Below are 24,620 nucleotides of genomic sequence, written 5' to 3' on the forward strand. Positions count from 1 at the left end.
TTACCATTATGTAATGGTCTCTGTCTCTTTTGATCTTGTTGGTTTAAAGTCTCTTTATTCAGAGGCTAGGATTGCAACTCCTGCTCTTTTTTTGCTTTCCATTTGCTTGGTAGATCTTCCTCTATCCGTTTATTTTGAGCCTATCTATGTGTGTATTTTCATTTGAAATGGGTCTCCTGAATACAGCACATGTATGGGTCTTGACTCTTTATCCTGTTTGCCAGTCTGTGTCTTAATTGGGACATTTAGCCCCTTTACATTTAAGGTTAATATTCTTATGTGTGAATTTGAGCCTGTCATTATGATGTTAGGCGGTTATTTTGCCCGTTAATTGATGCAATTTCTTCCTAGTATCTATGGTCTTTAAAATTTGATATGTTTTTGCAGTGACTGGTGCCGATTGTTTCCATGTGCTTGTTTCAGGAACTCTTGTAAGGCAGGCCTGGTGGTGACAAAATCTCTCAGTATTTGCTTGTCTGTAAAGGATTTATTTCTCCTTCATTTATGAAGCTTAGTTTGGCTAGATATGAAATTCTGGGTTGAAAATTCTTTAAAAATGTTGAATATTGGCCCCCACTCTCTTCTGGCTTGTAGGGTTTCTGCCAAGAGATCTGCTGTTAGTCTGATGGGCTTCCTTTTGTGGGTAACTCGACCTTTATTTCTGGCTGCCCTTAATAATTTTTCCTTTGTTTAAACCTTGGTGAATCTGACAATTACGTGTCTTAGAGTTGCTCTTCTCAAGGAGTATCTTTGTAATGTTCTCTGTATTTCCCGAATTTGAATGTTGGCCTGCCTTGCTACACTGGGTAAGTTCTCCTGGATAATATCCTGAAGAGTGTTTTCCAACTTTGTTCCATTCTCCCCATCACTTTCAGGTACACCAATCAAACTAGATTTGGTCTTTTCACGTAGTCCCATATTTCTTGGTGACTTTGTTCATTTCTTTTTACTTGTTTTTTCTATCTTTTTTTCTCACTTTATTTCATTAATTTGATCTTCAGTCACTGATACCATTTCTTCCACTTGATTGAATCAGCTATTGAAGCTTGTGCATGCATCACCAAGTTCTCAAGCCATGGTTTTCAGCTCCATCAGGTCATTTAAGGTCTTCTCTACACTGTTTATTCTATTTAGCCATTCATCTAACCTTTTTTCAAGGCTTCAACTTCCTTGCAATGGGTTCATACATGCTCCTTTAGCTTGGAAAAGTTTGTTATTATTGACCTTCTGAAGCCTACTTCTGTCAAGTCGTTAAAGTCATTCTCCATCCAGCCTTGTTCCATTACTAGCGAGGAGCTGCAATCTTTTGGAGGAGAAGAGGTATTCTGATTTTTAGAATTTTCAGCTTTTCTGCTCTGGTTTCTCTTCATCTTTGTAGTCTTATCTACCTTTGGTCTTCGATGTTGATGACCTACAGATGGGGTTTTGGTGTAGATGTTCTTATTGTTGATGTTGATGCTATTCCTTTCTGTTTGTTAGCTTTCCTTCTAACTGTCAGGTCCCTCAGCTGCAGGTCTGTTGGAGTTTGTTAGAGGCCCACTCCAGACCCTGTTTGCTTGGGTATCACCAGTGGAGGCTGCAGAACAGCAAATATTGCAGAACAGCAAATATTGCTGCCTAATCCTTCCTCTGGAAGCTTCATCCCAGAGGGACACCCACCTATATGAGGTGTCTGTCAGCCTCTACTGGGAGGTGTCTCCCAGTTAGGCTACATGGTGGTCAGTGACCCACTTGAGGAGGCAGCCCGTCTGTTCTCAGAACTCAAACCCTGGGTTGGGAGAACCACTGCTCTCTTCAGAGCTATCAGATAGGGACGTTTATGTCTGCAGAAGTTGTCTGCTGCCTTTTGTTCAGCTAAACCCTGTCCACAGAGATGGAATCTAGAGGCAGTAGGGCTGGCTGAGCTGTGGTGGGCTCCACCCATTTCAAGCTTTCTGGCCATTTTGTCTACCTACTGATGCCTCAGCAATGGTAGATGCCCCTCCCTAAGCCAGGCTGCATCCTCACAGCTCAATCTCAGATTGCTACTCTAGCAGTGAGCAAGGCTCCGTGGCTGTGGGACCTACAGAACCAAGCACAGGAGAGAATCTCCGTGTCTGCCCATTGCTAAGACTTTGGGAAATGCCTCAGAATTGCTGTTTTCTCCCTCCCTCCCTCCCTGAGCACCCAGATACTCTACACACCACATCACCGCTGCCAAGAGGAGGGGTGGCATCCGTGATTCAGAGCTGTTTTTTCTGTCTCCTCAGTGCCTCTTTTAATGATATGAAGTTAAAACCAGGTGTTATGAGTACTCACCTGCTTCTTGGTTCTTATGAAAGTTTTGTTTTTTTTTTTTCTGTGTAGATATTTGTTAGCTTGGTATCCTTGCTGGGGGTAAGGGGAGATGATTGGTGGAGTTTTCTATTCTGCCATCTTTCTACACCTCCTATCTTTGTCCATTATTGAATTGAGTTGTTTATTTTGTTTTTGTTGAGTTTTAGGAGTTCTTTACATATTCCAGATAATAGTCCCTTAACAGATATATGATTAGCAAATATTTTCTTCCATTCTGTGCATGGCCTTTTTACTCTGTTGATAGTGTCAGTTGAGGTACACAATTTTTAAATGTTTATGAAGTCCCGTTGTCTATTTTTACATTTCTTGCTTGTGCCTTTGATATCATATTTTAGAAATTGTTACCAAATGTAATGTCATTAACTTTTGCCCTTGTAGTCTTCTTCTTAAAAGAATAATCAAGTTTTACCTGCACCATTTAGTGAAGAGACTATTCTTTCTTAACTCAATGGGCTCAGCATCCTTGTCAAAATTGATTTGACCATATATGAGAGTGTTTGTTTATGGGCTCTAGATTCTGTTCCACTAGTCTATAAGTCACTCCTTTTAACAGTACCAAAATGTCTTATTACTGCTGTCTAGTAAGTTTTGAAATCAGAAATTGTAAATCTTCCAACTTTATTCTTCTCTTTCAAAATTATTTTGGCTATTAGATTTGGCCATGAGATTCCAGATTAAGTTAAGGATGTGTTGTTGTATTTCTGCAAAAAAAAAAAAAAAAAAAAAAAAAAAAAAAAAAAAATGGATTTTCATAGAGGTTGCATTGAATCCATAGATCACTTTGGGTCATATTGACATCTTAATATTAAGTCCTCTAATCCATGAACATGGGATACATTTTCCTTTATTTATATGTTCTTCCACTTTTTTCAGTAATGTTTTATAGATGTCATTGTACAAGTGTTTCATCTCCTTGGTTAAATTAATTCTTAAGTATTTTATTCTTTTTCATGCTATCGTAAATGAAATTTTTTATAATTTCCTTTGCTGATTGTTTATATAAAGAAATGCAACTGACTTTTTTGTGTTGACTTTATATTCTTCTACTTTACTAAATGTATTTATTAGCTCTAATAGTTTTTTTGTGGAATCTTTGTTTTTATATATGGCTTTTATGATATTGAGATAATTTCTTTCTATTTCTAGTTTGTTGAGAATTTTTATTATAAAAGGGTGGTAAGTTTCATCAGATGCTTTTTCTGTTCAATTGAAATGATCATGTGAGTTTTTCCCCTCTTTTTTTGAGTCTCCATCTGAGTCTGCTTGGTATATTTATTTTATTAATTTGTAACCTTAATATATTGCAATGATTAATTTTCACATGTTAAATCATCCTTACATTCCAGAAATATATTCCACTTGGTTATAGTGTATAAATCCATTAATATGCTACTGAATTCTATTTAATAGTATTCTATTGAATATTTTGCATCACTATTCATGAGGAATATTAATATAGTCAGTATAGTCTATAGTTGTAGTGTCTTTCTGTAGCTTGGTAACAGACAGGGTAATGTTGGCCTCATAGAATGAGTTAGGAAGTGTTGGTCTTCTTCAATTTTTGGAAAATTTACAAGGACTGATATTATTCTTCTTAAATATTTGGCAGAATACACCAGTGAAGCCAACAGGTTCAGGGCTTTTTTTCTTTCTTTTTTATTTTAATCAGAAAATTTTTTATTACTGATTAAATCTCCTTTCTACTTATAAGTCTATTCATGCTTTGTATTTCTTTGTGACTTGGTCATGGTAAGTTTTGTGTTTTAGGAATTATTTTTTCATCTAGGTTATCCAATTTGTTGGCATACAAATGTTCATAATACTCTCTTAAAATTCTTTTTATTTCCATAGAATCAGCCATAATGTCCGCATTTTCACTTCTGATTTTAGTAATTTGACTCTTCTCTGTTTCTTATTACATATAACTAAAGGTTTATCAATTTTGTTGATTTTCTGAAAACCCAACTTTTGATTTCATTGATTTTCTCTATTGTTTTTCTATTCTCTGATTTGTTTTTTTAATTTATTTATTATTATTAAACTTTAAGTTGTAGGGTACATGTGCACAACGTGCAGGTTTGCTACATATGTATACTTGTGCCATGTTGGTGTGCTGCACCCATCAACTCGTCATTTACATCAGGTATAACTCCCAATGCAATCCCTCCCCCCTCCCCCCTCCCCATGATAGGCCCCGGTGTGTGATGTTCCCCTTCCCGAGTCCAAGTGATCTCATTGTTCAGTTCCCGCCTATGAGTGAGAACATGCGGTGTTTGGTTTTCTGTTCTTGTGATAGTTTGCTAAGAATGATGGTTTCCAGCTGCATCCATGTCCCTACAAAGGACACAAACTCATCCTTTTTTATGGCTGCATAGTATTCCATGGTGTATATGTGCCACATTTTCTTAATCCAATCTGTCACTGATGGACATTTGGGTTGATTCCAAGTCTTTGCTATTGTGAATAGTGCTGCAATAAACATACGTGTGCATGTGTCTTTATAGCAGCATAATTTATAATCCTTTGGGTATATACCCAGTAATGGGATGGCTGGGTCATATGGTACATCTAGTTCTAGATCCTTGAGGAATCACCATACTGTTTTCCATAATGGTTGAACTAGTTTACAATCCCACCAACAGTGTAAAAGTGTTCCTATTTCTCCACATCCTCTCCAGCACCTGTTGTTTCCTGACTTTTGAATGATCGCCATTCTAACTGGTGTGAGATGGTATCTCATTGTGGTTTTGATTTGCATTTCTCTGATGGCCAGTGATGATGAGCATTTTTTCATGTGTCTGTTGGCTGTATGAATGTCTTCTTTTGAGAAATGTCTGTTCATATCCTTTGCCCACTTTTTGATGGGGTTGTTTGTTTTTTTCTTGTAAATTTGTTTGAGTTCTTTGTAGGTTCTGGATATTAGCCCTTTGTCAGATGAGTAGATTGCAAAAATTTTCTCCCATTCTGTAGGTTGCCTGTTCACTCTGATGGTAGTTTCTTTTGCTGTGCAGAAGCTCTTTAGTTTAATGAGATCCCATTTGTCAATTTTGGCTTTTGCTGCCGTTGCTTTTGGTGTTTTAGATATTCTCTGATTTTTAATCTCTGCTCTAATGTTTATGTTTTCTGCTGCTAGCTTTGGGTTTTTTTTTTTTTTTTTTTTTTCTTTTTCTACTTTCTTGAGTTGTAAAGTTAGGTTGTTAGCTTGAGATCTTTCTTATTTTTTATTATAAGTATTTATAGCTACAAATTTCTCCCTTTGCACTGCTTTCACTCTATCTTATAAGTTTTTGGTATGTTGTATTTTTGTTTTCATTTATCTCTAATCATTTTCTAGTTTTCTTCCTGATTTCTGCCTTGATCCATTGGTTGTTTAAGAGTGTGTTGTTTAATTTCAACAAGTTTGTTAATTTCTCAATTGCACTTATGTTATTGATTTCTAACTTCATTCCACTGTGCTTATAGAAGACACTTTGTATGGCATCTATCTTTTTAAGTCTATCAAGACTTCATTTATGGTCTAACATATGGCTTATCCTGGATAATGTCTCATGTGCACTTGAAAAGAATGCATATAGTTTTTTTGCTGTATAGAGTGTTATATATGACTGTTAGATCTAGTTGGTTTATTGTATGTATTAAGGCCTCTTTTTTCTTATCTTCTGTCTGGTTGGCCTATCTATTCTTCAGTGTGGAAAATTGAATTGTACAACTATTATAGAACTATATATTTCTGTTTTCTCTCATTTTTTGCTTCATATATTTTGATGGTCTCTCATTAGAGGCTTAAATATTTATAATTGTTATATCTTCTTAATATATTCAACTTTTTAGAAAATATAATGTCCTTCTTAGTCTCTTTTAACTTTATAAATTTAAAGGCCATTTTGTCTGATATTGATATGGCTACCCCACTCTGTTTTAGATACCATTTGCCTGGAATATCTTTTTCCATCCTTTTACTTTCAATTTATTTGTGACTTTGTATCAAAAGTGAGTCTGTTATAAACTATGTATGGTTAGACTATGTGTTTTTATCCATTCAGTCAATCTCTATGTTTTGAGTAGAGGCTTTAAGTCACTTACATTTAAAGTAATTGCTGATAAGGAGGGGTTTCTGTTATTTTATTATTTCTCTTCTATAGGCCTTATAGCTTTTTTGTAGTCCATTTTTTTATTACTGTTTGTGTATGGTCTTGTGTGTGTGATTGTGTGTGTTTAGCTGACCGTTTGTTAAATGGGATGTTTAGATTCTTTTCTTATTTCCTTTTGGTATATTTTATAGCTATTTTTATGGTTACCATTTAGCTTACATTTAATATCCTAAAGTTATAACTCCATGATTTGAATTGATACCTGCTTAACTTCAATAGCATGCAGAAATTCTGATACTTTACAGCTTCTTTCTCACTTCTTTCAGTTGTTGATGTTCTAAAATTACATCTTTATACCATATGTACCCCACGACATGAATTAATAATTATTTTAAATTTATTTATCTCTTAAATTATGTAGAAACCAAAAGGTGTGGTTATAAGCCATTGTTCCAGTAACACTAGCTTGTACAATTGCCTTTATGTTTGTCTTTATTGAGATCTTTATTCCTTCATACGACTTTGAGTTACTACCTAATATCATTTTATTTCACCTTGCAGGACTCCTTTGCGCATTTCTTACAGGGCAGATCTGGTGGTAATAATCTCCCTTAGCTTTTGTTTATCTGTGAATATTTTAATTTATTCCTTACTTTTGAAGGACAGTTTTGCCAGATATAGGACTCTTGGTTTAACTTTTTTTCCTGTTGGCATTTTAAATATATTGATTCCTGCCTTCTACCTTCTATCCAAAGTTTTCATAGTCAGCATCAAGAACATGCTGATTATCTTATTAAGGATGCCTTGTATATGATGAGTCACTTCTTTATTGGTGCTTTCAAAGTTCTCTCGTCTTTGACTCTTTTTTTTTTTTTTTTTTTTTTTGAAACAGGATCTCACTTTGTCACCCAGGATAGAATGCAGTGGCCTGATTGATCATGGCTTATAGCAGCCTTAACATCCTGGACTCAAATGATCCTCTTGCCTCAGCTTCCTGATTAGCTGGGACTATAGGCATTTGCCACCACACTTGGTTAATTTTTTTTCTTTTTCTTTTCTTTTCTTTTCTTTTTTTTTTTTTTTTTTTTTTTTTATAGAGACCAGGTCTTCCTATGTTGCCCAGGATGGTCTCAAACTCTTGAACTCAAGTAATCTTCCTGCCTTGGCCTCCCAAAGTGCTGGGGTTATAGGCATGAGCCATCTTTGACTTTTGAAAGCTTTGCAATAATGTCTTGATGTGAGTCTTTTTATCTTCCTTGGAATTCATTGAGCTTCTTGGTTGTTTATATTCATGTGTTTCGTCAAATTTGAGAAGTTTTCAGTCATTATTTATTCAAATATTCTCTCTGCCCCTTTCTGTCTCTCTTCTCTTTTTTTTCTGGAATTTCCACAATACTGACTTTTTACTTAATGGGGATGCACATGTCACTTAGCCTCTGTTCACCATTTTGAATTTTTTTCTTTCCATTTTTCAGACTCGATAATATTCATTTTTTAATCTACAAGTTTGCTAATTCTTCTGTCTGCTCAAATTTGCCTTTGAATTTTTCTAGTGAATGTTTCATTTCAGTTATTATACTTTTAAGCTCCAGAGTTTCTTTCCGGTTTCTTTTTAGGTTTTCTATCTCTTTACTGATATTTCTATTTTGTTCATACATCCTTTGACTTTCTCCCCATCTTTCTTTAGTTCTTGAAGCATCATTAAGACAGTTGTTTTAAAGTATTTATGTAGTAGATCTATCCTCAGGACTTTTTCAGGGATAATTTCTGTTGCTATTTTTTTTCTTTCAATGGGTCATCCTTCCTTGTCTCTTTGTATATATTATGATTTTTTTTTGTTTGTTTAAAAGGGAACTTTTTAATTTAATAATGTAATAATTCTAGAAATCATATTTTCTCAATTTTCTAAGGTTTATTTTGTTGCTGTTATTGTTTTAGGTTTTATTTATTAATTTGCTTTATAGTTGTAATCTGTCTCTGTGCCAGATTGGTCTGGGGTGTAATCTTAAGGTCTTCTTAAGCCTTTTCTGAGCCTTTCTCTGGATATATGTGGCCATTTTCTAATTTTCCCTGTATATGAAGTTGTTTTCTTAATGTCTAATTCTTTAATGTCTGACTCTCGAAAGAAGGAAAGTAGAAAAATGAAGGAGTTGATGGAGTGGCAGTGGAGCTTTAAATCCCTTGGAAGTCACTTCAAACAGAGGGCATGGGGCTTGCAGGAATGAGGGTAAGTGTAACAACAGTGGCTGCGCAGTTCTTTGTTTGCACTTCTCTGATCAGAAGCAGTCATCAATGATCAGGACACAAATCCCCGATTTGTGTAGGATAGAGGGTTTCTTTTTTTTTTTTTTTTTTTTTTTTTTTTGGTCCACCCTGTCTCCTGAAAGCTCTGTGCATGCTGTTCCAGGAACATGTGCACAGCTGCCTGGCAGGGGATTGGGAGTGGGGTATAGGTAGCTACTACTGTGCTAAGAGCTAAAATTGACCAAAATTAGCTGCAATTTACCATCTAAGCATTCCCCTGAAAGTCGTATGTCTTCAATAAACTCCAGAGTTCCACAGTAGTTCTTTCAAATTCTGTCAGTGCAATTGTTGTCTAGGTGGGCAGAGTTTTCTGGTGCTTCCTATTCCATCTCAGAATCCTCTTGTTTGGCTTTTTAAAAAAATAGTTTATATCCCTTTATTGAACTTCTCTTTTTTTCCGGTATTGTTTTCCTGATTCTGTTTAGTTTTTTTTCTTTCTTCTTTGCTCTTTTGTAGGTCACTGAAATTCTAAAGATGATTATTTTGAATTCTTTGTCAGGTATTTCTTAAAGGTCTCTTTCTTTGGGGTTTGCCACAGGAGGTTTATTTTGTTCCTCTGGTGGTATTGTGTTTCTTTGATTTTTTTTTGCATATTCCTTGAAGTCTGCAGTCACTTCCTCCAGTCCTTATTCACTGACTTCAGAAAAGACTTTCACCAGTCAATTCACTAGAGATTCTGGCTTGTAGGTTTTCTGTTGAGAAATCCACTTTAGTCTGATGGTCTTCCCTTTGTAGGCGACCTCTCCTTTCTCTCCAACTGCCTTAAAAATATTTTCATTCATTTTGACGTTGGGGAATCTGATGATTATGTGTCTTGGGGATGGTCTTCTTGTGGTCTTCTTTGCTGAGTTTCTCTGCATTTCCTGAATTTGAGTGTTAGCCTCTCTAGCTAGGTTGGGTAAGTTCTTATAGATAATGACATAGTTTGGCTCTGTGTCCCCACCCAAATCTCATGTCGAATTGTAATTCCAACAATTCCCAGTGTTGGAGGAGGGGCCTGATCAGCAGTGATTGAATCATGGGGGTGGACTTCCCCCTTGCTGTTCTTGTGATAGAGTTCTCCTGAGATACACTTGTTTAAATGTGTGTAGTGGCTAGGCGTGGTGGCTCACGTTTGTAATCCCAGCACTTTGGGAGGCCAAGTCAGGTGGATCACTTGAGGTGAGGAGTTCAAGCCCAACCTGACCAACATGGTGAAACCCCTGTCTCTACTAAAAATACAAAAAAAATTAGCTGGGCGTGATGGCAGGCACCTGTAATCCCAGCTACTCAGGAGGCTGAGGCAAGAGAATCACTTGAACCCAGGAGGCAAAGGTTGTGATGAGCCAAGATTGCACCACTGCACTCCACCCTGGGCAACAGGGAGACTCCATCTGAAAAAAAAAAGTGTATAGCACCTCCCCAATTCCTCCTGGCAATGTGAAGATGTGACTGCTTCCCCTTCACTTTCCGCTATGATTGTAAGTTTTCTGAGGCCTCCTCAGAAGCAGAAGCCTGTACAGCCCAAAGAACCATGAGCTAACTAAACACCTTTTCTTGATAAAATACCCAGCCTCAGGTGCGTCTCTATAGCAGTGTGAGAATAGACTAATACAGATGATGCCATGAAATGTGTTTTCTATGTTGCTTCCATTCTCTCCATCGGTTTCAGGGGTGGCAACGAGTCATAGATCAGTCTCCTTACATAATTTCATATTTCATATTTCTCAGAGGTTTTGTTCATTCATTTTCATGCTTTTTTCTTTATTATTGTCTGACTCTATTATTTCAGAAACCCGGTCTTCAAGCTCTGAAATTCTTTCCTCAGCTTAGTCAGTTCTGTTGTTAATACTTGTGATTGCATTATGAAATTCTTGTAGAGTGTTTTTCATCCCTGGTCTGCTCCATTACAGGTGCTCCCATGCCAAACCCTCTGGGCACTGGCTGGAGTTCTTTCCTTAATGCTTCTCACTTCTCTAAGCAGCTTTCCCTGCCAATTCAAGTGTCCATTGTGGCTAAGGGGTCTCCTCCTGCTGGGATTCCAGAGGCCCATGGCGATAGCAGGTTGTTTCTTGACTGCTCTACTCATTCCCTTTGCAGGAGTCATTGGGGTCAGGGAAGAAGTTGTGGTGTGCGGTAGCCCAATGCAGGTTTCCCAGCTTTCTTTTCCTTAAGGACAGCCTCTGTGTCTTCCCTTAATCTGCTCTCAATGCCCTCCCTCTGAAGATCTGCAGGAGTGTGCCAGTCTTCCCAATATCCTGGTCTCTTGGTGGGAGATGTTCCCCTGGCTGCATTTAGTCAGCCATCTTGGAGCAGGAATTCAGTGTATGCTTCTATTTCTGTTGGAAAAAAAATTAGATTAATTGCAGAAGGATACTCAAAGAAAATATTAACTTTTTGTCTAAATGGAAGTGAGAATCTAAGGAAGTTAAAATTTTTAAAATTAAAAGCTAATTTTAAAATAATAAGTAAATTGGAGGTAGAAGCTACAATACCCAGAGATCACGGCTAGAACATGGCATTGTTTAATATATCCAAGAGTAAAACTTGTTTTAACCTTCTTAACCAAATAATTTTATCTCAATATATTAGGAGCCTATAGCAAGTAGGTAACAATGTATCAGGTAGAATATCTAGGGAAGAATTAATGCAGTAGGAAAACAATAGGGATCCTCTGAAGCATGGAAGTTTGAGATGGGAGCATAGAAAAGGAAGCAAGGCACTCAGTTGAATTCGCTCACACCTAGGAGGGATGCTCCAATGCAGGAGAAATGGTAAGAGATTCCTAGCAGTCGACATTCCAACCACAAATGCCTGCAGTCCTAGCTATAAGAAAGCCCTTTGGCCCTCTTGGGCCCTGAGCCTAGTATAAGGAGCTTCCTGGAGTCCACAAGACTGCATTGTTCCAGGGAGGGAGTTCGTGCTGGGACCACTGGGACCCAAGCTGCTGCAATATGGTGCCATTTTGAGAGCAGAGTCAACACCAAACTACATCCTGCCCTGTTGCCCAATGAATCCTGCATCTCCAACATCCCACCACATCCACCCAGAAGGCTGCAGTGTTGCTATGCCAGCTGACCCAGTGGTATAACCGCATTTCTGGCACCCGAGCCATGCAGCACCCTATATCCCAGGAAGCCGGTGATCTAGCACATCAGAGAGGCTGAACACTCACATACCTCACCCAGGGGAGCAGGGATTAGCCTGCCTGCCCTACTACTATGGACACCACTAGTGCCTGTATACCACACCCAGAGGCCTAGGGACTGGGCCACCTGGCTCACTGCTGGCACCCATGCATGCCATCCAGTGGCCTGCAGACTGGTCCTACTGGCCTGCTGACACCACCAGTGTCTGTGCACTCCACTCAGGCACCAGAGGACCCACCTGCTATTGCCACTGCCAGTGTCAATGCATGCATCCTACCCAGGGACTCAAGGAGCAGGCCACCTCACCTGCCAGCACCTGTGTGCTCCACTTGAGGGCCCAAAGACCTCAGGGCACATACTACCACCACTGACACCTGCATGTGCCACCCAGGGAACCAAGAACTGGCCCACTGCCATCACTGCTGATGCTCACATACCACACCAAGAGGTCTGAGGACCAGCCCACTTGGCACCTCCATCCCCAGCAAATCCTCACCACAGCCTCCAAAAACAACGGCAGCCTATGCCACTAAGGAACTTGCAGATACCTCCGATACTGATTACAGTCAAAGTAATCACATGGAGACTACACTATGGTGCCCATCCAGAACCAAAGTGAAAGCCATGTACCTAACTTACATTATAGATACATCAACAGGAAAAAGTATTTCTTTATGGAAGCTACTTTATAAAATTGGGAAAAGTGACAGTTATACCAGCTGTAGAAATATCAATGTGAGAACACATGAACACAAAAAATCAAGAAAACATGATACCTCCAAAGGAACACAATAATTCTCCAGTAACAGACCCCAAAGGTAAAAAAAATTCTATGAAACGCCTGAAAAGGAATTTAAAATAATGATCTTAAGGAAATCCAGCAAGATACAAAAGAATACAGATAAATACAAAGAAATAAGAAAAGCAATTCATGAGCTGAATGAGAAATTCAACAAAGAGATAGATATCATTAAAAAAACACACACACACACAACAAATCCTGGGGTTGAGGAATTCAGTGAATGAAATAAAAAATACAATTGAGTACTTTAACAGTAGACTAGACCAATCAGAAGAAAGAATTTCTGAACTTGAACCCAGGTCTTTTGAAATAATCCAATCAGACAAAGGTGGCACAGGGGTGTTGTGGAGGGAGGAAAAGAGGGAGGGAAAAAGAAGAAAGAATGAGAAGGAATGAGGAAAGCCTAGGAGACATGGGAAACAAGCAAACAAATAATCAAATTTTAGAAGTTCCAGAAAGAGCAAAGAAGGAAAAAGGCATAGAAAAATCCTGCATATTCTCACTTATAAGTGGGAGCTAAATAATTTGTACACATGGACATAGAGTGTAGAATAATAGACATTGAAGACTCAGAAGGGTGGGAGGGTCAGAGGGGGAGTGAGAAAGGAGAAATTACTTACCAGGTACAGAGTACTTACTCAGATGTGATTCCACTAAAAGTCCAGACTTCATCACTATGGAATATATTCATATAACAAAATTGCACTTGTACCCTTTAAATTTATACCAAAAAAAGAAAACTTAATGAAATAATAACTGAAAACTTCCCAAGTGTTGGAAGAGATATAAACATACAGATATGGAAGATTCAATAATCCCCAAATAGATTTAATTTTAAAATATCCTCTCCAAAGCACATTATGGTCAGAATCCAAAAGGTCTGGATCTCAGCGTGCATTACATGTGCCTCTTAAACCCTACTAAATATATCTTCAAAATTGCTACTCCTTCTCAAATATTTTACCTGACTCTGTAGTCAAATGTTTAAGCATACAGATAGTAGGCGAACAACTCTGGATTAGAAGTCTGCCTCCATGATTATTACATATGTGATACGAGAAAATTTCCTCATTGTTTTTTTCTGAGTTTTCGTTTCTTCATCTGCAAAATCAGGATAATAGAAAAAAAAGCCTACATTGCAGGATTGTTGTGAAGGTTAAATGAGGTAATGTGTATAAAGTGCCCAGCATTTAAGTGTTTGATAAATGTTAACTCCCATTTTTAAAAAATAATAAAACATGCCAGCTCATTTAAATGGTGAAAACTAATTTTCATCTTTGCAGTATCTGCAAGGGAATCCAGGAAACATACAATCATACCTTTTTGAACTCTATAATACAGTAAGGCTATATTATAGTGGATACCAAGTACTAGTTCTTCATGTTCAACATGGCCATTAAATATGATTTTTCTCCTTAGCACTCTATCATCATTTGTACGACCAAATAAACACATTTTAAAATGTATTCTGCATATTGCTGAACTATGAGATGATGTTTCAAATATAATTTGTTAGCATTAAGAAAAATAAGACATATTTTAATGCACTGCCAAGTTTTTAAGTTCTTTCAAAACAGAGCCAAATGCACAAGCTCTAAATAAACAGTACTCTTAACTTGGACATAAGTAGTTTTATAGTCTGGAAAAAGATGACAATAGTAATTAACTTTTGTTCTGAGTTTACTGTATGCCAGCACATGTTCTAGCATTTGACATGTATTATCACAAAAAAATCACAAAAACTCCATTAGGTAGGTAATAATATTCCACATTTACAGAAGAGGCAACTAATGCATGAAGACTTCAGTAATCTATACAACTAGTATGTGGCAGCACTGGGATTTAATTCCAGGCAGTCTGGCCTGGCCCCAGAACCAATATTGTTATGTACCCTTCTTAACTGCACAGTAAGATGCTTCTGTTCTTCTAGGGTTTTTTATGGTTTCAGGTTTTACATTTAAGTCTTTAATCCATCTGGAGTTAATTTTTGTATAAGGTGTAAGGAAGGGGTCCCGTTTCAGTTTTCTGCGTATGGCTAGCCAGTTTTCCCAGCACCATTGATTAAACAGGGAATTCTTTCCCCATGGCTTGTTTTTGTCATGTTTGTCAAAGATCAGGTGGTTGTAGATGTGTGATATTATTTCTGAGGCCTCTGTTGTGTTCCACTGGTCTGTATATCTGTTTTGGTACCAGTACCATGCTGTTTTGGTTACTATAGCCTTGTGGTATAGTTTGAAGTCAGGTAGCTTGATGCCTCCAGCTTTGTTCCTTTTGCTTAGGATTGTCTTGGCTATATGGGCTCTTTTTTGGTACCATATGAAATTTAAAGTAGCTTTTTCTGTAATTCTGTGAAGAAAGTAGCTAGATGGGAATAGCATTGAATCTATAAATTGCTTTGGGCAGTATGGCCGTTTTCATGATATTGATTCTTCCTATCCATGAACATGGAATATTTTTCCATTTCTTTGTGTCCTCTTTTATTTATTTGAGCCGTGGTTTACAGTTCTCTTTGAAGAGGTCCTTCATGTCCCTTGTAAGTTGTATTCCTAGGTATTTTATTCTCTTTTATAGCAATTGTGAATGGGAGTTCACTCATGATTTGGCTCTCTATTATTGGTGTATAGGACCACTTGTGATTTTTGCACATTGATTTTGTATCCTGAGATTTTACTGAAGTTGCTTATGAGCTGAAGGAGATTTTGGGCTGAGACCGTAGGGTTTTCTAAATATACAATCATGTCATCTGCAAACAGAGACAATTTGACTTTCTCTCTTGCTATTTGAATACCCTTTCTTTCTCTTTCCTGATTGCCCTAGCCAGAACTTCCATTCAGGACATAGGCATGGGCAAAGATTTCATGACTACAACACCAAAAGCAATTGCAACAAAAGCCACAATTGACAAATGGGATCTAATTAAACTAAAGAGCTTCTGCACAGCAAAAAAAAAAAACTATCATCAGAGTGAACAGGCAACATACAGAGTGGGAGAAAATTTTTGCAATCTATCCACCTGACAATGGCCTAATATCTAGAATCTACAAGGAACTTAGACAAATTTACAAGCATAAAACAACCCCATCAAAAAGTGGGCAAAGGATATGAACAGACACTTCTCAAAAGAAGACATTTATGTGGCCAACAAACATATGAAAAAAAGGTCATCATCACTGGTCATTAGAGAAATGCAAATCAAAACCACAATGAGATACCATCTCACGCCAGTAAGAATGGCAATCATTAAAAAGTCAGGAAACAACAGATGCTGGAGAGAATGTGGAGAAATAGAAACACTTTTACACTGTCAGTGGGAGTGTAAATTAGTTCAACCATTGTGGAAACAGTGTGGTGATTCCTCAAGAATCTGGAACCAGAAATACCATTTGACCCAGCAATCCCATTTTGGGGTATGTACCCAAAGGATTATAAATCATTCTACTATAAAGACACATGCACACGTATGTTCACTGAAGCACTATTTACAATAGCAAAGACTTGGAACCAACACAAATGGCCATCAATGATAGACTGAATAAAGAAATGTGGCACATATATACCATGGAATACTATGCAGACATAAAAAAGAATGAGTTCATGTACTTTGCAGGGAAATGGATGAAGCTAGAAACCATCATTCTCAGCAAACTAACACAGGAACAGAAAACCAAACACCACACGTTCTCACTCATAAGTGGGAGTTGAACAATGAAAACACATGGACACAGGGAGGGGAACATCACACACCGGGGTCTGTCAGGGGATGGAGGGAAAGGGGAGGGAGAGTATTAGGACAAATACCTAATGCATGCAGGGGTTAAAAACTAGAAGACAGATTGATAGGTACAGCAAACTACCATGGCACATGTATACCTATGTAACAAACCTGCACATTCTGCACATGTATCCCAGAACTTAAAGTAAAACTTTTTTTAAATGCTTCTGTTCTATCTTTTTAAACTCCAAGCACTTAAAGTACTTTCATTGTATATTTAAGTTATGCAACAAAACGTTTAATACTATAATGACAAAATACATGGTAGAGCTATGGAATCAATTTTCAGCTATGTTACACAGCCAAAATATTTTTAAAGAGAATCTTATGCTTAATAAATATCTTTTGGAATTTTTGGCTAACTACTAAAATTATGACTAAATCTTAAAAGAACAAGGACTTAACTATATTCATGTGGTTTAGAAAATAAAGGAATTGTTGCTTATCTTCATTTGTTAATCCACACACTTGTATTCTTTCATATTAAGAGTTAATTATTATATTTATTCTGCCTTCCTCCTCTTGGCACAGACCATGTAAATGGACACTGCACAAGTCCAACTTCTCAGAGTTGCAGTTCTGGAAAACGTCTTTCTAGTGCTGATGTTTCAAAAGTAAATCGCTGGGGTCCTGGAAGACCACCATTTCGAAAAGCCCAGTCAGCAGCCTGCATGGAGATTTCTTTACCGGTTACAACAGAAGGTATGTTAAACACATTAAATTTTTTCAGTACAGTTAAAATTTGGTTTACTATGGTAATGGGAACAGAGATACAGGATGGAGATCACATGTGAAAGATATTTAAAAACTACTAGTCAGTGAATACCTGAGAGCCTGATGGGGCTGTGGCCATAACTCCAACTCCATTCCTTGCTCCACGTCCTTCCTCACCTGGAAAACCAAAATGTCTCTGCTTATAGGTAACTACCCGCTCCTCTGTACAAAGGGAGAACTATGCCTTAATCTGTTCCCTATCCTTCCCGTAATAATTAAGAGTTTATTTCAATCCCAGTGGTAAGCTTTTTGGTGTCTCTATCTGTAGATATTTAATGTATTGCAACCTTAATTTCCTCAATTGTCAAATGAATGTGACCAAGAACAAAGGCAAGATATTAAATTCTAAAGTTTGCAATCTTCATCTTCATATATTTTTAAAAGGAAGGTCTATTTGTTTATTTATGGAATGAGTGTGGGGCGGTGGGGGAGGGGAGTAAATTACAAGAGCCAGAGACCAGACAATTTTAACAGAGGGACAAAAAGGGAATTTTGTAACTTTGCTGCAACTGTCCTATTGATAAGGAACTTTAGAAAGAGAGATAGGAAAAAAAAATTTTAGGAAAATTTGCTATAGTAATTCTATGCTGTGAAGTAAGTCTCTATTTACTACTCTTTGAAAACTTTTGAAAACTTTTGATAGTGATCTATATTGGTCCTCAAATTTAAAAAAATTATATTTAAGCTTTTGTTTTTTTAAATATTATGCTATACTAAATCTGATCCCTTAGATATGCAGATAATGATGTTATTTCTCTAACAGGTGTCTATGAGTATCAACTTTGTATGGTGATGAACCATGAATGGAAAAGATTTGGAGCCATATAATAGCTAGCATGTTATAAAAGAAGCACTATGTAAGGATTATAAAAGAAGTAGCCCCCATTTAATTTTTATTTTTTTAAGAGAGAGAATCTCATTCTGTTGCTGAGGTTAGATTACAGTGGCACAATCATAGCGCACTGCAGCCTCTAACTCCTGGACTTAAGCGACACTCCTGCCTCAGCCTCCCAAGCAGCTGGAGGTGCAGGTGCACACCACCACATCCATCTTATTTTTCAGTTTTTGTAGAGACGGTGTCTCACTAAGTTGCCCAAGGTAGTCTTGAACTCCTGGCCTCAATCACTGGGGTTACAGACAGCCATGAGCCACCACACACAGCCAGAAGTAGCACTCTGAATCACTGTAATGAGAGGTGGGAATTTTGAATTTTAGATACTTCTACCTCTAATTTGTCCTGGATTCTGGGAAAATTACTAAACTCTAAGTCTGTCTCCAAATCTGTAAAATATATCACCTCCAAACTCCCTCTCATCTCTAAATTTTATGACAAACAATTATTTTTATAAATTTGCTAAGAGATAAAAAGGAGAAATTAGAAATACTATATTCTGTTTCCTAGAAAAAAAATAGTTGAGGAACCTATATTTAGCCTCTTTCTATAAAAACAATTATGAGTTACATGTCTACCTATCAAGAGGGAAAAGAGAGTGAAGGCCGTAGAAAGAAAAATATGAAGAACTTGTACTCTGTAGAGATTGTAAGAGCAGGACAACCTTGATAACATTTCACTGAGCTGTATATGTTTATGCTTATTGGAGTGTGCACATGTACAAGTGTTGATGAGAGGAGAACTTGAAACCATCCTGTTTTGTTTTTTTTTTCCAAGTGAGCTGAAGCACTCTCAGAAAGATTACCACTATCAACAGGATGGCATATATTCTATACTCTTTGTTTAGCCTTAGGCAAAGTTAGGACTGGATTTGAATTAAAAGTAACAGCCTGAAACCAGTTCAGGGAGATAAAATTTGCATTTTGGCCTTGGTAGAAATGTTAATTTTTACAATTGTAATTACCCCAGATATAGAAGATGTTTGCCACAGAAGATTTGTGATCCAGATAAGCCCTTTCATGCCAATCGCCACAATTTTGTCTTTGGAATTGACAAGAAACTGTTAGGGACACTTCCAACAATTTAGAGGTAGGAGGGAAGCACAATTTCAGTGATACAGAAATTCTTATAACCGTTACTATTTAGACTAAATATTTTTTCTAGGTAAAAGAATTTCAACTAACTTGTGAGTTAACATAGAGAAAGAAAAATGGTGAGCCAGAACTCAGGAGCCTCCAATTCTAGTCCTAGGTCTGCCTAAGCTTATGAATTATACTTCTAAACTTCAGTTTCTCCATCTTCAAAATAAGCTGGTGAACTGGATAAGCTCCCTCCCAGGTCAATTAACAAACAATGTAATTTTACTTCCTCCTTGTAATTTCGGTTTTTATATATTAAATCCCTGATGTCATTGTGAAAATATGTTAACAATTTGTGTGGGGTTTTTTATGTATTTCCATAGAAAACCGAGAAAATTCCTATAATCGTTCCAGAAGCTCTAGTATCTCCAGTATTGACAAAGATTCTAAAGAAGCAATTACAGCACTATACTTCATGGAATCCTTTGCACGGAAAAATGACTCTACCATCTCTCCTTGTCTGTTTGTTGGAACCAGTCTGGGAATGGTGTTAATCATCTCCTTAAACCTACCATTAGCAGATGAACAAAGGTTTACAGAGCCAGTCATGGTATTGCCAAGTGGTAAGAGTTTGTATTCATTCATTCCTTCACTGTTACTTTTTCAAATTTAGATATAAGGTATTATAAACATAAATTTGTATTGGAGCAAAGGTTATAAGTATTCTGCACAATGGGAACTATTAAGAATTTTATACATCATATACCATCCCAACATGTGTCATATCGTAGCTTTCCTTTGGGGTAAAAGAGTACAAGCATTTCTTTGGTAGTAAAATGTGGAAGTGCCAACCTGAACAATGACATTGTAAATAAGTTCCTGAAAAGCACTGAGGAAAACCTAAATGCAAAACTTAAATTTATTTTTAACAAATTGAAGCATTTACCCAAAGTTCCATGCCAGATTAGAGCATGAGTGTTTTTACATCATCCTTGAAGAACTCAGAATAATTAAGCTAGAAGCTACCTGACCTAAGGTAGATTTCTAAAGACTTTTATAACCTTCTCATCTTGTTTCAAAAGCGTGCCACACAATTTCTTTCCTATACATGCTAGTGCCTAGAGAATTTGACGAATGTTATAAGTGTTGTTGTCAAGCGTATGTTGTATTCTCTTCCTCCTTGAAATACTTTTTTTTTCTTTTTGAAGAAGAGATGAGTGTGATTCCTCCTGTTATTCCTAATTTGTTCTTATCACTAATTTTATTATTTCCCTATTTCCTATATAAGACATTTTCAGATAGCTTTTAAGTTAAAAATTTTCATTAATCTGTAGGATAAGAGTTTTATTGTAAAAGGATATATATAGAAGGTTACAGTTGTGTTTCCTTTAACTGATGTGCTAAGTTTATATGACAAGATTGTAGGTAGAATAGTCAGTTCTCTATTAATGTGGCAAATTCAGATTTGTGTTTTAAAAGTTAATTGTGACCATTACTTTATTTTAACATATAGTTCACATGAAAAAATATATTTTACTATATTCCTAATTGTGAGGAAATATACACAATTCTTATGACTGGTGAATTAGTTGGAGTCAAATCAATGAGATCATAATGAATTATTAATTATTAATTCAATTCATTCTTTAACTCAATAAAAGATTACATATATTGGACATCTAATATGTACCAGGCATTCCTCACAAGTTTAAAGGTAAAATCAACTTCCACTGTCACACAAGTTTAAAGCTGTAAGTTAAAGACAATTTCCTAATTAGAAATATTCTAACAAATGTGGTTTTCTGTATCACAAACATAGAAATAAGCAATCCCTGGACTAACAAAGCAGGTCTCTCAATGTTATAGGGAAATTCTTTGCCATTCTTAGCACATATACTTAGACCAAAAAATGATGACAAAATACAAAATAAGTATAGATTTAACTTTTGGCATTATTTTGTTAATATTTGAAAACTTTTTCTTTATCTATTTAATAAGATTTAATGGGAAACTATCTTCTCCAAGTCTCTATTCACTATTCTTTCAAGACTTTAGTTAATAATATGTGTCAACATCAATTCATTGGCTGGGCACAGTGACTTATGCCTATAATTCCTGCACTTTGGAAGGCTGAGGGAGGAAGACTATTTGAGGCCAGGAATCTAAGGCCAGCCTGGGCAACATAGTGAGATCCCATCACTACCAAACATTTTTTCTATATATTTTTAAAAAAATTGCTGGGTGCAGTGGCTCACACCTATAATCCCAGCACTTTGAGAGGCCAAGGTAGGAGGATTGCTTGAGCCCAGGAGTTCAAGACCGGTCTGGGCAGCATAATGAGACCCCATCTGTACAAATAATTTTTAAAAATTAGCCAGGTATGGTGGTGTGCACCTGAGCCCAGAAGGATGAGCATGCAGTGAGTCATAATCTCACCACTGCACTCCAGCCTGGGTGACAGAGTAAGACTCCATCTCAATACAAAATAATAAATTAATTAATTAATTAATTCGAATGTGCCACACTTATACAAGATGTTAATAATAAAGGAAATGACAGAAGGGGTATGTGGGAACTCTTTATACTTTCTGTTTAATTTTCTTTAGATCTGAAACTGCTGTTAAAAATACATTCTTATTAATTTGTTGAAAAAAAAAAACTGTATATAAAGGAGAAAACCATTAGTCTGGGTTCCCACATTTGTTCTATAATTAACCGTTACAAGAAGAAAGCCTACTTGGGAGCCATAATTTATGGCAGTAAAAAGAAAGGAGGGAAAAGATAAAGGTGACAGAAAGCTTGTTTAAATTTAAAGTAGAAAATTTTGTGCATCCTCTTTCAGGGCTTATTTATTGACTATCTATCCTAGTCTTCACCCTCCTTGCCATATCTATTTTCTTTCCTATAGCCATGAGTCTCTGCCCAAGCTTATGGGAACTATTATGGGTACTGTTTATGTTATTGTGGTTGCTGCCACAGCTAATGGGAACCATTAAAGAAGGTTTGGATTTAAGGGCATGTAGCACTTTTCCATTGTCAGTGCTGAAGTGAGTGACATGCTCTCTGGCCTTGAATGCATCTTTTTTTCCTGTAAAAACATTAATTTTGTCAGTCGGCCCAGGAAAATCCATGAGTCAAATAGTTTCCTTAGACTTGAAAACAGTCTACTTTGAAATGTATCCACTCATTCAACAAACATTTACCAAGACCATACCACTGAAGTAAGCACTGGGGATACAATGGTCCCTGTTTTCAGAGACTTGTTGGGAAAAACAAAATTAAACACAGAATTACAATAAAGAAAGTATAATAATGGAAATTACACTAAGAGAAATAAAGAATACTGTGGCAGCATGGCAGGGGGATTTGGGGAAGAGCTCCCTAACAAAAATAACATCTGAAGTGGAAGTTGGACAAGTTTGGGAGTAAGTGTACAGTACTGATGTTTAAGAGTAATTCGGGGGCTGGGTGCAGTGGCTTACAATTGTAATCTCAGCATTTTGGAAGACCAAAGTGGGAGGAATGCTTGAGCCCAGGAGTTCAAGACCAGCTGGGCAACACTGGGAGACCCTGTCTCTAGAAAAAAAAATTTTGTTGAAAGAGTAATTCAGTATAACGTGAGTAAAAATCTGCAAGTAAGAGAGGACATGGCATAGCTGGAGCCTGTAGATAGAATGATACTAAATGAGGATGGAAAAGTAGGCAGGGAATGATTATACAGTGCCTTATAAATCATGTCAAGAAGGAAAAGACTACCTAGTGTTTTTATTTCATTTTATTTTTTTCAGTACAAAACTTGTGATGCAAAACACTGGGTTTTGTTTTTTTTTTTTTTTTTCAAGATCTAGTTATTAAATTTTAAATTTTATAATGGTAAAAATCAAAATATAAAGGAAAAAAATGAAAATTCTACCACTAGCAAATTTTGTCCCTTCTCTTTCCCCCTCCCCCTCTTCATTTCCTCCCCTAGGAATTTTACTCTCCACTAGCAACTTGGTGAGAAATTTATTAAAACTCATTTTAAATTTTATTTCTTTCTACTGAACTCTTTATGCTGCCAACTATAAATTATCCTATAATGATCAGTTCTGCCATACAAAGTACCTAGCACTGCTTTGTAATATATATATGTTAATATATGTTATATATATATGTATATATAACATATATATATATATCTCATAATCAAACTCAAGATTTAAATTCATGATTAAAGTCAAGATTCTCCTTGACTTTAATCATGAATTCTCCTTACCCCAGTGGTAGGCTACTTTTTCATTGCTATAAAGGAATACCTGAGATTGGGCAATTTATAAAGAAAAGAGGTTTAATTGGCTCACAGCTCTTCAGGCTGTACAGGAAGCATGGTGCCAACATTTGCTCAGCTTCTGGTGAGGCCTCAGGAAGCTTCCAATGATGGTGGAAGACAAAGAGGGAACAGGCACATTACATGGCAAGAGGAAAAGCAAGAGAGAGAGGAGGGAGGTACCGTATAATTTTAAACAACCAGATCTTATGTGAACTAACAGAGAGAGAACTCAATAATCACCAAGGAGATGGTGCTAAGCCATTCATAAGGGATCCATCCTCATGATCTAACACGTCCTATTAGGCCCTACCTCCAACATTGGATATTACATTTCAACATTAGATTTGGAGGGGACAAACATCCAAACCACATCAACTTCCAAACTAGTTATTTTTAACACTCTTTCATTTCTGTTAGTAGAATATTAACAGAAATATAATTAATAGCCATCATACTACCTAAATCATCTCCATAACTTCAATTTTTTTCTTCTGACCCTTTTACTCACTGCCTTCAAACTGGTCATATGCCAGTATTATTTTTATCATTGAATTTTCACTTTTGGACCTACCTTGTCTACTCTGGAGTTGTCCCAGCCTTACTCCCTAAGTCAAAGTTATTTTCCAACATTCAATTCCTTTAAAGTCCGCTTCTCCATTGAAGAACTAGTAAGTTAATTTATATAAATATGAAAATAGGTTAATATGCTTTCTTATAGATATAATATGAAACTGGTTAATAGACTTTGTCTGGAAATTATTTAATTGAAATTAGAATGATAGTATTTTTAGTCCTAAGTATAAACCTTGATGAAAAACTTTATTAAAGTATTGTTTAGTTAAGATCTTTTGATATAAGATGGGTATATTTCAAATATACTTATGAAATTCACACATTTTATCTCTTATAAACTGCAATAAGAACTAATATAATAATAGCATAGTTAAACATAATCATTACATTTGACTGAACAAGAATAACAAAGGCCTCATACAGAATAATCAACATATATACTCCCCATTTATAGGTTTCAATATTTAGCACCTTTCAGAGTTACCAGTATCTATTATTCTATTTCATATGTACATGTGTACCCATTGTTTAGCTTCAACTTATAAGTGAGAACATGTAG

The 24,620-nt window shown here is 36.5% G+C and overlaps 1 protein-coding gene across 6 annotated transcripts in view; it reads left to right on the forward strand.

Annotated features, from left to right (window-relative positions):
* The window catches only part of STXBP5L (syntaxin binding protein 5L), a 494,315-nt gene that overhangs the window by 434,055 nt on the left and 35,640 nt on the right, over nucleotides 1-24,620 (forward strand). For all 6 annotated transcript variants that reach the window (XM_038003392.2, XM_007985660.3, XM_007985662.3 and 3 more), the window contains 2 exons: nucleotides 16,966-17,136; nucleotides 19,563-19,802. In XM_038003392.2, coding sequence (XP_037859320.1) covers nucleotides 16,966-17,136; nucleotides 19,563-19,802 — 411 coding nt within the window. The remainder of the gene's footprint in view (nucleotides 1-16,965; nucleotides 17,137-19,562; nucleotides 19,803-24,620) is intronic.

This window comes from Chlorocebus sabaeus, chromosome 22, assembly GCF_047675955.1.
Source record: "Chlorocebus sabaeus isolate Y175 chromosome 22, mChlSab1.0.hap1, whole genome shotgun sequence".
In the NCBI taxonomy this organism is placed as follows: domain Eukaryota; kingdom Metazoa; phylum Chordata; class Mammalia; order Primates; family Cercopithecidae; genus Chlorocebus; species Chlorocebus sabaeus.